Here is a 12,952-nt window from a genome sequence, read left to right on the forward strand (position 1 = left end):
GAAGATAAAACAAACGATAATACTGTCTGTCTCCTGTGACCGTCTCCACAGGCATTAATAGCAGGTTTAGTGCCAATTGTGCAGGGGGAGACACATGGAGCTAATGCGTCATTACGCACTCCATTTGACTGCTGTCTGGCTGAATGATTTGTAATGTGTTGTTGTTAATCCTTACATGTGTGTATTCGACATTATTGTAGCAGATTCTAAAGGCACAATTATCGATTGTCTTTGGTTTAACACTATAAATCATTTTATGTGATGTTAACCTGCACAGTAACAGTTGCACAGTGTGAGACACGAAGTGTTTTCCAACATGTTGATTTTTAAGATGTGTAAATAAACGACACACGCCATATGTAGTCAAATATAGAAGTTGTTTGTCCCTATTTTCTTACAGAATAGCATATTGGTATTTAAAGGAATTGATCAAACAAATATCGATTTGGCTAAAAATAAAAGTTTAAAGGCAATGCAACGGGTATCTTTTTTTGTAACAACATGGGTGTCATATATGACACATATTTAGGATAGCCTGGCCTGCAGCGTGGGTGGGATTGTGTGTGTGTGTGTGTGTGTGTGTGTGTGTGTGTGTGTGTGTGTGTGTGTGTGTGTGTGTGTGTGTGTGTGTGTGTGTGTGTGTGTGTGCGTGTGTGTGTGTGTGTGTATGTGTGTGTGTGTGTGTGTGTGTGTGTGTGTGTGTGTGTGTGTGTGTGTGTGTGTGTGTGTGTGTGTGTGTGTGTGTGTGTGTGTGTGTGTGTATGTAGGTTTGTTGTCATCTGTTATCACGTCCTGATAGCGCAGACAGTGGCTCCAGAATCTCTCGGAGGCAGACAGCAGAGTGTGTCGCTGCTGGTCTCAGGTTCCTGTCCAGGGACCCAACCTGTTGTCTGCTCCGTTTCCCCTTGGATGAGGGACCGGGCCGACACCCCCAAACACATGCACGCGCACGATCAGACAACCTCACTTGTTATAATTCATCCATCATGGAACCTACATGATGCATGTTTGATTCCTCAGTCAGTCTTTATACACGTTTGATGTAGACGCAGTTAGATAAATCATTTCTCTTGGCACTTGAAGATGTGTGTAAACATCCGTCTAAAAGCTGACTGGGAATCGTGCGTAAAGACTACAACACTGAAAATAGCTTATGGATTGAACGAGACAGTTATTGAATTTCACATGATGTAAAAATATAGAAATGTATGAACGTTTTTCACCAAAGCTATCTTTGATTTAGGGAAACATTTATAACTAATATGCTAGGGAGAACAGTTGGGTTGGTGTTGCACAACTGCACATATACAACACTGTTGTATATGTGCAGTGATTGGACACATGTAGGCCTATAAGGAACATGCACCAGCCATCACTTTGTGTCATGAAATGGGAGTACCATTGTCTCCATACAGAGGGTCCCAGTGGCTCCCCCTCCCTCCTCCCCCCTGCGTCACTGAGAGGAGAAGAAGGCCAAGAAAAAAGTTTCGAGACAGAGTTGACATTCAAAATGCCCACTTCACTCAAGATCAGTCTGCTACACCAAACTAATACTTGAATCCAGTAAATATTACCAGGAAGGAGAGGGACTTTGTTGACGTTTTTTTTGTTACTTCCACATGACAGGTTAATAGTTTCTTTTTTCAGTTCTTGGCAATGTTTCCCTGCCCCAGCAGCACGTCCACTCCCTTCTCTGTAAAGGATATATTAAACTTGGAGCAGAGTCATGACGTTATGGTGTCTCCTCTGGACGTTACTTCTCGTATGGACTGCTGCAGCGTGCCGACCTCCTCCTCCTCCTCCTCTTCCTCCTCCTGCATGCTGGCCCGCCTGAAGAAGGAGCCTCTCCGGGACATGTCGTCCGCCATCTCGATGTTTGGAGAAGACCTGCAGGATCCCAGAGCCGGCAGAGGAAATGCACTCAACTTCGCTACTACCTTTTATGGGAAATCCCTCATGGAGATGGATTTGGTTAAGGATGGGAAATCAGACGCGTTTGAGGGGAAACGTAGAAAAGGTGAGATGAGGAAAGCAGAAACATTTTATTGTGCAGTCCTGTGCAAACATAGGCCCAATGAATTGTGTTGTTTGATTTATGCACAACGCACCATATATTAAAGAAAAAGTTCACAAAAGAAAAAGTCCTTCACTGCGGACACAGGCCTGGATTTTCTAACCGTAAAAAGTCGAGTTGGAATGAGCTTTTTCTTGTGGCCTGCTACATTTATTTAGGAGTTATATAATCCAAAAAAATCTCCTTTTTTTAAATGACTACCAAAAATTGCACTGGAAAATACAAGTTATTTATCTAAGTGTCCCATATATGTGTTCCACATCTATACATCGTGCGTATTTTTCCAAATCACACACTGAAATACACTCAAATAACTGAATTTCGTACTATTGCACAAGCTAATTAACCAAAAAAGGACAATATTATTATTATTATTATTATTATTATTTAAGTATAACCTAAGATACTGTAGTAAAAATAGCTCTAGGCCCAAATGGGTAAATAGATTTCCAACTCTCACTGTTCTATTCATTTTTAGCCATGGTTGTGTATTTCTGTTTTTTGTTGTTGTTGTTATTACTAATGTGTGCTTTTATTTTTTATGTGACTCTATCCACTATCCCAGATATGGGATTAATACAGGAATTCTGAATGTGATTGATTTGTGTTCATCCTTTTCTTTATGTGTTCAGAGGAGTTCAGCCCTCCTGTGGAAGACACAAAACCCGAGGATCCGAACCGAACCAAGTCCCGGAGACGCAGGAAGCCGCGCGTGCTCTTCTCCCAGGCGCAGGTGTACGAGCTGGAGCGGCGCTTCAAGCAGCAGAGGTACCTGTCCGCCCCGGAGAGAGACCACCTGGCCGGAGGGCTCAAACTCACCCCGACCCAGGTGAAGATCTGGTTCCAGAACAGGAGGTACAAGTGCAAGCGGCAGAGGCAGGACCAGAGCCTGGAGATGGTGTCGCTGCCGCCACCCAGGAGGGTGTCGGTGCCGGTGCTGGTGCGGGACGGGAAGCCCTGCCTGGCCGCAGACACAGGCTCCTACAACCCGTCCTACAGCCTGGGGCACATCAACCATTTCACGTATAACAACTACCCGGCTTTCAGTAACTATACCAGCCCCGGCTGCAACACAAACTATGCGTGTAACTATCCTGCAGCCACGATGCAAACTATGCAAGGGTCCTCCAACAACGGGAACTACATGAACTTCGGGGTGGGGGACCTGAATAACGTGCAGAACACATTCTCCTCCAGTAATGGGGTGTCTTCGTTACATGGCATTAGGACGTGGTAAACAGATCTGTGTTTCTGTTTCAGTTTAAATGGGTTGTTTTACGATTGCATGCATTTTTAAATGTGTAAAGACTTTCAGAGTGTCGTCTAACTTTTATTATATTAAATTACTTATTTCTGATAGTTTTTCGTTTGTGTTTTAAGCACTGAATAGCTTACATTTGTATTTATTTTCATGCCCTGTAAATCAAATTTCAAGATCTGACTGAGCGCACATGTGAAATTTGAGCCAAAAAAAGATGCAAGCAAAGTTCTTTAAATGTTTTTTTAGAACACCAATTTTCTTTCCCTTCCTTTTATTTTATTATTTGTATTGACTCCAATTGTATTATTCGATATTTGTACCTATAAAGATCAGATTCAGCGGGCAAGAATAAAAAATATAAAACCACTTAATTTATTATATAAGGCTATTATTGTACATTTAATTACTATTATTGTCTTTTATATTGCTTGAAATAAGCTAATTATGAAAATGAAATTGCAATAATTTGCTCTAATTTGGCTCTATATAAAATACATGATAAAGTATATAATATGTGAACTATGTCTGTGGGTCACATAATGGTTGCACTGGTTAACCAGCAGGATCCTAAAGTTTTTACAACCTTCATATGGTTTGTGTCTGGTTAACATGTTCAAGTGGCCATTAGGAAGCTTCTTTCAATGTTCTTAAACAAGGTTAAAAGGTTGTTCAGAGTTGACACTTTTTAATGCTCCCTGTCAGCCACCTACACGCATGTTTTAAGTCAGAGATGGCTGTCAGCCATGACCTTGAGCGGTACTAAATGTTTTTACATCAAGAGGAAATGCTGTTTTTAATTCTGTGGATATGCAAACTTTTAGATTTTTCTTTTATTATATTTACAAGACTTTTCTATACACTTTCTCAAAATGCCATTCTGAAAGTCAGCAACCTTTTTTCTCTGTACTTGTACATATGACAAATTCAAGATGTTACCTGATCCAAGATATTTATCTATTTTTGGACAGTTTACTTAATTATTAAATACTTCCTTTTTGAAATTATTTGGCTTAGTCATTACTGTTTATTTAGAGCTGGACTGAAGAAAGTCAAACATACTATATCTTAAACCATGTTTTCGATAATATAATGTTAAATTATGGTGCTTTGACAAAATATTTACATAATGAGATTTGTAATAATCATCAGTATAATAACACAGTCGGAAATCAGGTAGAACAGTGTGGTGAGTTCAGAAAATTACATCACTTGTGAAATATACCCTTTAAAATCAGTAACGACAATACTCATGTTACACTTTTGAGATCCAAAAGCTAAGACTTGTATCATGTTATCGATGAAAAACTGCTATTGCCTAGCACTATTTGAAAATTAAAGGTCTCAGACTGAAATATGACAATTAATGTATGCAACAGTCCGATACATTACACAGAAAGCTCCCTTTAGCCGTAGAAAGGACTTCATGAATTCAGAAGAGACTGTCTGGTTCCTGTGTTTACGCCATCAGTGTAGTGCCGTGTACGCTCCTCTGAGACCCCCGTCCACTTGTCCAGATACAAACCCAAACACTTGATTGACACTATCACGGTGCTAAATGTAAGAATAATCCAATTTGCTTGACAGAGAGCCAGAGCCCTTGTCTAAGTGTGCAGTTATAGGAACAGGCCGGCTCTGCCCCGCTGCCACTTTACACGAGTAAGAGACGCTTAGGCCTCTCTCAGCTCTCTCCACAAACACTCTGTTGTCTTCCCTCTCATTATGAACCCTCACAAACACACATTTGAGAAACATGTCAAACATCAAGTCAGAACACTTTTTATTTATTGATGATTAACACTGACCACATTGACATATATTAAACAGAAAAGGCAATGCCAGGCGACAGCAGACAGGGTAGCAAGGTCATGTAGCTCCTCTGGCCACCTTCTCCTCCGAGGTGTTGAAAAGGCAAAGTCAGATAACAGCACCACACAAAGCTAAAAATATCCCCCCTCACCCTCCACCCACACTGGAAAGGGAAACGGGTCGGAATAATCTGCTTTTCCGGGTCTTATCTGAAGAAAGGCAGGGATGCATGCTGCTCTATCTCTGCCAGGGTGATCACTGCCACGGCCTGAGCCGTTCTGCTGCGCTGCAGAGCAGAGCGGGGCTCAACCGGGCGGAGATGGAGGGGAGGGTGCACACTCTTTAAAAATGATATATTATTTTTTGTTTTCACGCTATGTGAAGAAAGCATATAGACAATTCGAAGAGCATTTATACAAGTGCAAGCGCCATTCTGATTAGCAAACGGATGGACAGCGAAGCTAAAAGCCATTTCAACACTACACTAACTAAATATAGAACTCAGTCATTGTTGTGCTGTAATAAATTAAAACTCACTTAAGTATACAGTACATCCTAATAAATAACAATAACAGTGAATGTTGCCATCATTTGCAAAGTATCTGAATAATCTAAACAAGTTTGATTGAAACATCAGCGAGGATATGTGAATGTGCCACTTTTTTGTTCATACTTATATTCAATACCAGACAATATAAATCCTTGACATTGTGATATGTAATGCTACTATAGATTTATAGTATTTGAAAGTATTGCACACTACTATAAACACTCTTAAATGACATGTATGCCAATCAAAGCTTGTTGAACTGAAATGAATGGTGGAACTTTTTTGTGATTATTAGATATTACCAGGGTTTACATTATTTTCCTCAGCCTTTTTTTTAAACCTCTATGGAACCATTGTTTGTCATTACCACCGTCAGCATTTTACCTTTAGCCACAGAAACAAAGGAGGCAAACCGAAAGAGTATCTTAGGGGTCTGAGAATGACTTTCTGTACATTAAGAGTCTGGGTGTGTACATACAAATATAGGCATATAAATACGGATAAACTGTACATCTTTGATATGCAATATACTTATACATATGGAAAAAAAACGAAATGGATATTGTCCATAGGAATGTACAAAGGAAAAGATTATTATGGTTTGTGCATCTTCTCTCTCAACTTATTTCATTTAAAAGCAATGCACAGCATTACTGTCACACTGACCAAAGACACAATTCGGACCAATAAATAATGAAAACACATCATGGAACCATAGGTGTGTGGGTTTCTCTTCGCTCTTTGAGCACAGGATTCCCCCTCAGCAGCGCCCGCTTCAGCAGAATGAGCGGGGCACATTCCTCGGAGCAGACACTCGTGTGTAATGTGTGTGTAACACGACACGCAGCAGTCAGGGTTGTTTAAATCATTTGCGCTGACCGTGGAAAGTGCTGTATGTAGTAATGGAAGAGCTCCTCTGAAAAAAAAGGTACCTGGTCTACAGAAAGGGGAACAGTCTCTTCTTAAGGATGTAGAGAATGGTGGCGAGGAAGAGGGCGAGCGCCAGGAAGATGAGCAGCTTGTCTGTGAGCTCTCTGCGGTTGTACTTGGTGATGAGCTTCCTCCCGAGCTGGATGGTCCCCGTCATGGTCCTGAACTCACCGTTGGTCTCTGCCACTGTCCTGGAGGAGGTCGCTTCAAAGATAAGATACCCCATTAGTATAAATGTTTAGTTAAATTAGACATTTTTCATGATTTTGGCTTTGAAAATGCATATGGCATACATTTTTTCTAATGTGTGTTTTTTTAAGTTAAACCTTAGCTCCATAAAAAATGTATTAAAAAAAGGTAAAGCCAAAATACAGACAGGCTTTTAAGGATAACACGTTCCCCATTGAAAACCTCATTTTAGTTCCACTAGCCATTAGAGCACACACTCTACCTTACACTTGCTACCACCAGTACCCCATGGGGCAAATACAAGCTATGTTTCTGGTTTCCACTAGGTTTATTGCTGCTGTATCATGGAGCACTATGCAATATGTGCAATATATATATATATTCCGTGAATAACTGTGCAATATGGCTGCTCATCTTCAGAACTGTTACAGGCTGTGTATTTTTGTATTTTGGAAATTGTGTAATTCTTTTTTTTAAAATATTTTTTAATCTTTAATATTTTGTTTCTACTTCTTGTCAACATTAAGCTGTTATTGGCTCTTTTTCTGCTGGAACAAATGTAAATGTCCACTCTGTGGGACGAATAAAGGTATTCTGATTCTGATTTAATGCCATGCATCCAAATCAATGATGCTGCTTATCATTGACATAAGCAGGCCTGTGGAAAATAAAGTTCCCCTAGCATTTAACAAAAATAAAATAACAAAGGTTTAGAGGAGGTTTGGTTGTTGTAAAAAATAACAGACTGGCATTTAAATGGTTAACATGTTGAAATGTTATGAATATTACTCAAGATAAAGACTCAAATTGCTATAAAGATTCAAGTTCCTTTTAAGTCTTTCAAAAGGATATAGTAACGTTTTTTACCCAAGGGTAATGTATGTATGCAACACAGCGGTGGCAGCTGCTCCCCTTTAAAGCCTTCAAAGTATGATTCAAACAAGTTCAACAAAACAATCACATTTTAAGTAACTGGTAGATCCTTGGTATAAAAATGATAATTGTATTGTGTTTTTCTTCACTAACCCAGCGAGGTCATGGTCTCCTCGCTCTGCTGGACCTGCTGTGCCATCATCCGGCTGATGCTCATGAGATTCTCTGTGATGTCGCTGGTTGTCTGGGCCAAGCCTTCTTTGGTCATCTTCCTAAGAAATAGAATAAAACCATTATTTGAATGTATACTCAAAAAGGACTACAAAGATAAGAATGATTTATTTATTTATTACAAGACTGAGAGAATTGTGTATCTTCTACAAAAATAGACATAAAGCTGATTGCCAGTCGTCTCTTTAAGAACTATTACACACTGTCAGCTCACCTCTCCCTCACAGCACTATCTGCTCCATAAAGAAGCGCCTGCTTCTCCATTTTGTCTATAGACAGTTTGCTGGCCAAGTTGGCTTTCCTCCAACCTGTCTGGTTACTGTGAACATAGTCACAAACACAAAGTTTAATTACCACAAGTGTAATAATTAGACAATATAATAATCACATGACCGTTTTCCACCAGGTTAGCTGCATTATCAACACACAAATGTGACAAGAAACACAGCAGTTCACAATAATACAATCCAGTGAATGTTAGATTAAATATATAGACATTACATTTAGCTGATGCTTTAATCCAAAATGACGCAAATAACCAAGAGGACACAAATTCAGTACAGCATTACCTCAGCATCTGTTTTCTGTGTCCCTCCACCTGACTGATCAAAGCCTGCTTCTCCGACTCTTTGTCCTGCTCCATGGCCATCTGCTCAAAATCCTGTCAAAGAAACGAAAAAAGCCCTCTATTATGATACTACCAAGTGCAAGTGGTTGATGTGCAGCTGCAAATAGTTTCTTACCTGAATCCGCAACCTGACATTGTGGAAACTCTTTTTCACGTCTGCGTTCAGTTCTGTCAGCTTACTTTCAGGGCCTTTGCACTCATTGAGGTCCTGGTGAGGTATCAAAACAAGGATGAGAATAACATGCATGGGTTTACTGGTATAAACTCTCATTTGACTGTAAAAGCACTCCAAACACTGCTGGAGAATCAGGGCTGTTTGAGTGGTTTTCTAAAGATGATCTTAGACTGTCTGTTATTAAGAGTTGCATGATGTATCATTCTGTTAGGTGGGAATATGAATACAAAATAAATAAATACAACTTTAGGCCTGCAATTACTATTTTCTTTATCTATTGGTCTGTCAATTATTCCTAAGCGTGAAAATAGTGACACATTAATATTATAATTGTGCATATAGTAAATGACTTCAACAATTAATTATCCAACTATTTGAATGGGTTTCCTTTACACATTTAAAAAAGCAATCAGTGGGAAACAAATTACAAATATAGGTCCTCTCAAATGGGCTCTCTGCTGGAACTGCTACCCGACCACGGATAAGCGGGAGAAGATGGATGGATGAATGGTCCACTCAAATGTGTGAGAGAAAGCTAACCCAAACTCAGTTAAGATTGGTCTTTTTGTAAAGCAGGTGCATCCTACTGTAAATCAGCTTCAACATGAATCATTTATATCTGACAGAATAAGCTAACGTTACCTTTGACAATAGCCAACATAAGTTCTTGATAGTCGCGTTTTCACATTTCATATAATACCATTACATATAAGGAAATATGACGCATTAAAGAGAAAGGTAAAATCATGTGTAATCCACCGGTAGCTGCAGCTTGTCTCGAGCTGTCAGTACACCGGCTGTCTGCAGCTGGAAACACTTCATTTAGCATTCTGCTATAACACGGTTCACTTACATGACAAGCTTCAAAAGCACCGTGTCTTCAAATAGCGCTACGTAATCTTATCAAATAAATACTCGCACCTGGATGAGAGCTTTGATTTCCAGGTCATATTTGAGTATTTCTTGTTCACAAATTCGGACGTGGACATCTGAGGACGCCATGTTGCCAACTGCAACTGCAGTATACGGAAAAACCGGAAGTCTGTTTTGATGGTCGAAGGTCGCCCATTCAAATGAACACAACAGACTTCTACGATATTAAAAAACAGAATGTATACAATACAACGATGGTGTTAAACTATATGTAAAGTATTTTCATTACTGATATATATGGTCTGCAAGGACAACATTCACTGAAATAAACAAAGCCTTAACGTTCTACAGTCATTACAGTAAAATGTATCACGACATGTCAACATAACAAGGATAATCTAAAATGACATTGACAAAAACATGTCAGAAATATCAACACTTTAGGCTAGAAAGTAATAAAGGAGTCAAAACAAAATACAAAGTGACAGAGCAATGGTGTATTTTTTGTTTATTAACAACTATCGTATGGATTACATCCATCACTAATATTATCAGACAAAAGCAATCGAACACACATCAAATACTCCACTTCACTATTTAAAGACAGGTCATTCATATTAACAATAAACACGATATACATAATATATAAACCGGACAACAAGAGAAGGTTGTTTTAATTTAAAGTAAAGCACATTCAGTGAGATCTCTCAGAAGTCCTTTGGGAATATTTTTTACACAAGTGTGGGCATCACTCTGTATATCAAACAGGGGTCTGAGTTTAGAAGGAATTATCTCAGCATGAGGTGAGAAGCAAACGCCCATTGGTATGCAGCAGAATCAGATCCTCCCCTGCTGGCAAAATTAAAAAGAACAGAAAAAAAACAAGCATGGCAATAATATAAATGAGTTATAGGCTACTATATAAGTACAGTATGAGCCGAATAAAAGGTACACGATAAAATGTAGGTTCAATAATTTACTTTTTTCAGAGGAGGAAGTGTACCTGCATGATTCGGGAATATTTTAAGAATAAATTAAGCCCAGTGATAGTTCAGGTACCAGATGACGTCAGTGGACAGAGACGGCCCAAAAAGTGGGTTCAGCTGGGCCAGAATTGCTATCAACCAGCTAATGAGAAAAAAAGGGTATTAAAATCAAATGTGTCAATACAATACAAAACTACTTAAAGACAAATAAAAAAAAACACATTCTTGAAAGCTCAGTTATTGTGTTTCCTATTGTGTTACAAAAGGTAATTCTGAATTCATGCCAATCATTTTCACTACAAAAGATTCAGTTTTAAGGATTATCAAATTGAGGGCTTTCATAAATTAACTTCACCTGTCTCTATGGAGTTGTTTTGCATATTTGACATGTAACATGAGCACACTTCAACTCATTGTGAATATAAATAATATATCACAAGACAGTAATACTATACAAATAAACATCCACTGGTAGAACAGTGGCACTCTGATCTATTATTTATAATGTATATGTTTAAAAGCCACAAAATAGTGACGTGAACAAATAATGAAACTGCTTATTACACATAGAGGCACAGGAAAATACTTCAACAGTGCATACTCCATAGTAATTCAATAAGACATCAGACAACAAAAGGTGCATATTGTTACATTTAAGGAGTATGAGGAATATATTGAATACATTATTTTAATCCAAAAATTACATGAATTATTCAAGTCAACTGATAATAACAATATTTTTGCTTTATACGTGATTATTACTGACCGTTGACTTTTGTATTCAATTTGTGCTATTGGTTCATGAATGCATGACATGGTCTTAACATAGACCGGTTTTAAACCACACAAAACAACATTTTAATTTATTTGTACATTTCTTTAATGATGATAATACTTACAACAGGTAGCAGCAAACAGCAGTTAACACCAGCATTGTGACTATCACTCTGTGGAAATTTGAGAAAATATGTAAGAGGTTAGCATCTAATACTGCATTAAAGTTTTAAAAAACATCACATACTTTTAACATAGCGTGATCTCGTGATGCGAGTGACAAACAGGCAAATAGAGGAAGTTCAATCAGGCATATTTTCCAGAGATGAAGTACATTACCCTTGAGTTCGGTCTTTAAATATATAAAAATACACAATTTAAATGTATTCCAGCGATATGTCAATAACACCAATATTTAAAAAAAAGTGGAAAGTACGGACTAACACAGGAAGAGAGGCTGTAGCTTAAGTTAGCTAACACTAACTTTTACTTTGGCAAACAAAGTTTCCCCACAGGGTTTACATGTTTTAGTTGTTCAAGTAACTTTGAGAAACTTTTTTAAAGTGTCGCTACATACAGTGTACTTGTTACAAATGAGAGTCACGGGATAACATAAAGTAACACTTCCCTTAGCTAGCTCTGTGTAGCCAGTAGGAAGCTAAAGGTAAGCTAACAAACTCACCCTCTGTTTGGTCCTTTGGGGATGAACCACGGCACTACTCCTCCGATAATGCCCCAAAACAGAGTCATCACGGACATCGCGATCACAAAACCCATTTCTGCCATGGCGGGGTTTCTTGAAAACCAAGGATATCTCAGTTGTACAAACTTTGACAACTTCAGTGCTGTGCAGCTGGCAGACAGGATCCACAGGCAGCACGTATCACATGACCACCAACAAGAGGGAGGGAACAGTCTACCATTTAGTGTATGAAACATTAATGTGTACACAATTCATCTGCAAACCTCCTGAGAAGATGAGGCAATGACCACTTTGGCATAGAAGACATTAGACAAAGTATGTTAATGTTGGAATATGTCATTTTGATTAACAAATCTATGTTAACTGAATGTACAAATATCAAAACTGATTTCTGTCAAGTGTTATCTAGAGACTGATTAGCAATTCATATTATATAAATGATAGTTAACTGGCCCTTGATTATTTGTATTTAATGTGTGCTATTGGTATGACATGTTTTAAAAATAAAGAGCATGACGACTGACCAGAGAAGTACGTGAGTCTTCGCCTTGTATGAAACAATGAGTACAAATATATATCTTTACATCTGGAGAAACGATGACCAATTTGGCATTTTTCTCATTTCAGTTTAGAGATTGGTAAATTAACTTGTAAAATCATGACAGGTTTTTTTTTTTTAAACTGTTCAATTCATCTTTGGGAAAAGAGAAAATGTTCTGCATTTATTGCTACCCTTCCCCTTGGCAATAAATGTGTGTGGTGGTTGGGTTAAATAAATACTTTTCAGGTTACTCATGTAATGTTCATTTTAGAGTCTGACCCTAAACATTGAGAAATCTAACCTCCACAAGACAATTTATGAAACTTCCAGTAACATTCCACTCATAATTTGCATTATT

At 38.4% G+C, this 12,952-nt stretch overlaps 3 protein-coding genes across 6 annotated transcripts; 1 reads left to right on the plus strand and 2 right to left on the minus strand.

Moving 5' to 3' along the window:
* Positions 1-1,513: 1,513 nt before the first annotated feature.
* Positions 1,514-4,339, plus strand: nkx2.5 (NK2 homeobox 5). Its single transcript, XM_034214968.1, has 2 exons — positions 1,514-2,017; positions 2,707-4,339. The coding sequence occupies exons 1-2, from the start codon at positions 1,657-1,659 to the stop codon at positions 3,309-3,311; spliced, it is 966 nt and encodes a 321-aa protein (XP_034070859.1). The 5' UTR covers positions 1,514-1,656; the 3' UTR covers positions 3,312-4,339.
* A 751-nt stretch (positions 4,340-5,090) lies between these two features.
* LOC117545228 (vesicle transport protein SEC20-like) lies at positions 5,091-9,740 on the minus strand. Its single transcript, XM_034214948.1, has 6 exons — positions 9,639-9,740; positions 8,658-8,750; positions 8,484-8,575; positions 8,129-8,233; positions 7,837-7,955; positions 5,091-6,825 (listed from the first exon to the last, which is right to left on the minus strand). The coding sequence occupies exons 1-6, from the start codon at positions 9,717-9,719 to the stop codon at positions 6,629-6,631; spliced, it is 687 nt and encodes a 228-aa protein (XP_034070839.1). The 5' UTR covers positions 9,720-9,740; the 3' UTR covers positions 5,091-6,628.
* Positions 9,741-10,081: 341 nt separating this feature from the next.
* atp6v0e1 (ATPase H+ transporting V0 subunit e1) lies at positions 10,082-12,240 on the minus strand. Of its 4 annotated transcripts, none has more exons than XR_004568790.1 (4): positions 12,033-12,240; positions 11,476-11,523; positions 10,571-10,718; positions 10,082-10,439 (listed from the first exon to the last, which is right to left on the minus strand). XR_004568790.1 is itself a non-coding variant. In XM_034214941.1 (4 exons), exons 1-3 carry the CDS (start codon positions 12,134-12,136, stop codon positions 10,625-10,627), a joined length of 246 nt encoding a protein of 81 aa, XP_034070832.1. In that variant the 5' UTR covers positions 12,137-12,240; the 3' UTR covers positions 10,082-10,439; positions 10,594-10,624. The 4 variants fall into 4 exon arrangements, 2 of the variants coding, with proteins under 2 accessions (XP_034070832.1, XP_034070833.1); XR_004568791.1 differs by having other exon boundaries at positions 10,082-10,442; XM_034214941.1 differs by having other exon boundaries at positions 10,594-10,718.
* Positions 12,241-12,952: the final 712 nt, after the last annotated feature.

This window comes from Gymnodraco acuticeps, unplaced genomic scaffold, assembly GCF_902827175.1.
Source record: "Gymnodraco acuticeps unplaced genomic scaffold, fGymAcu1.1, whole genome shotgun sequence".
NCBI lineage: Eukaryota > Metazoa > Chordata > Actinopteri > Perciformes > Bathydraconidae > Gymnodraco > Gymnodraco acuticeps.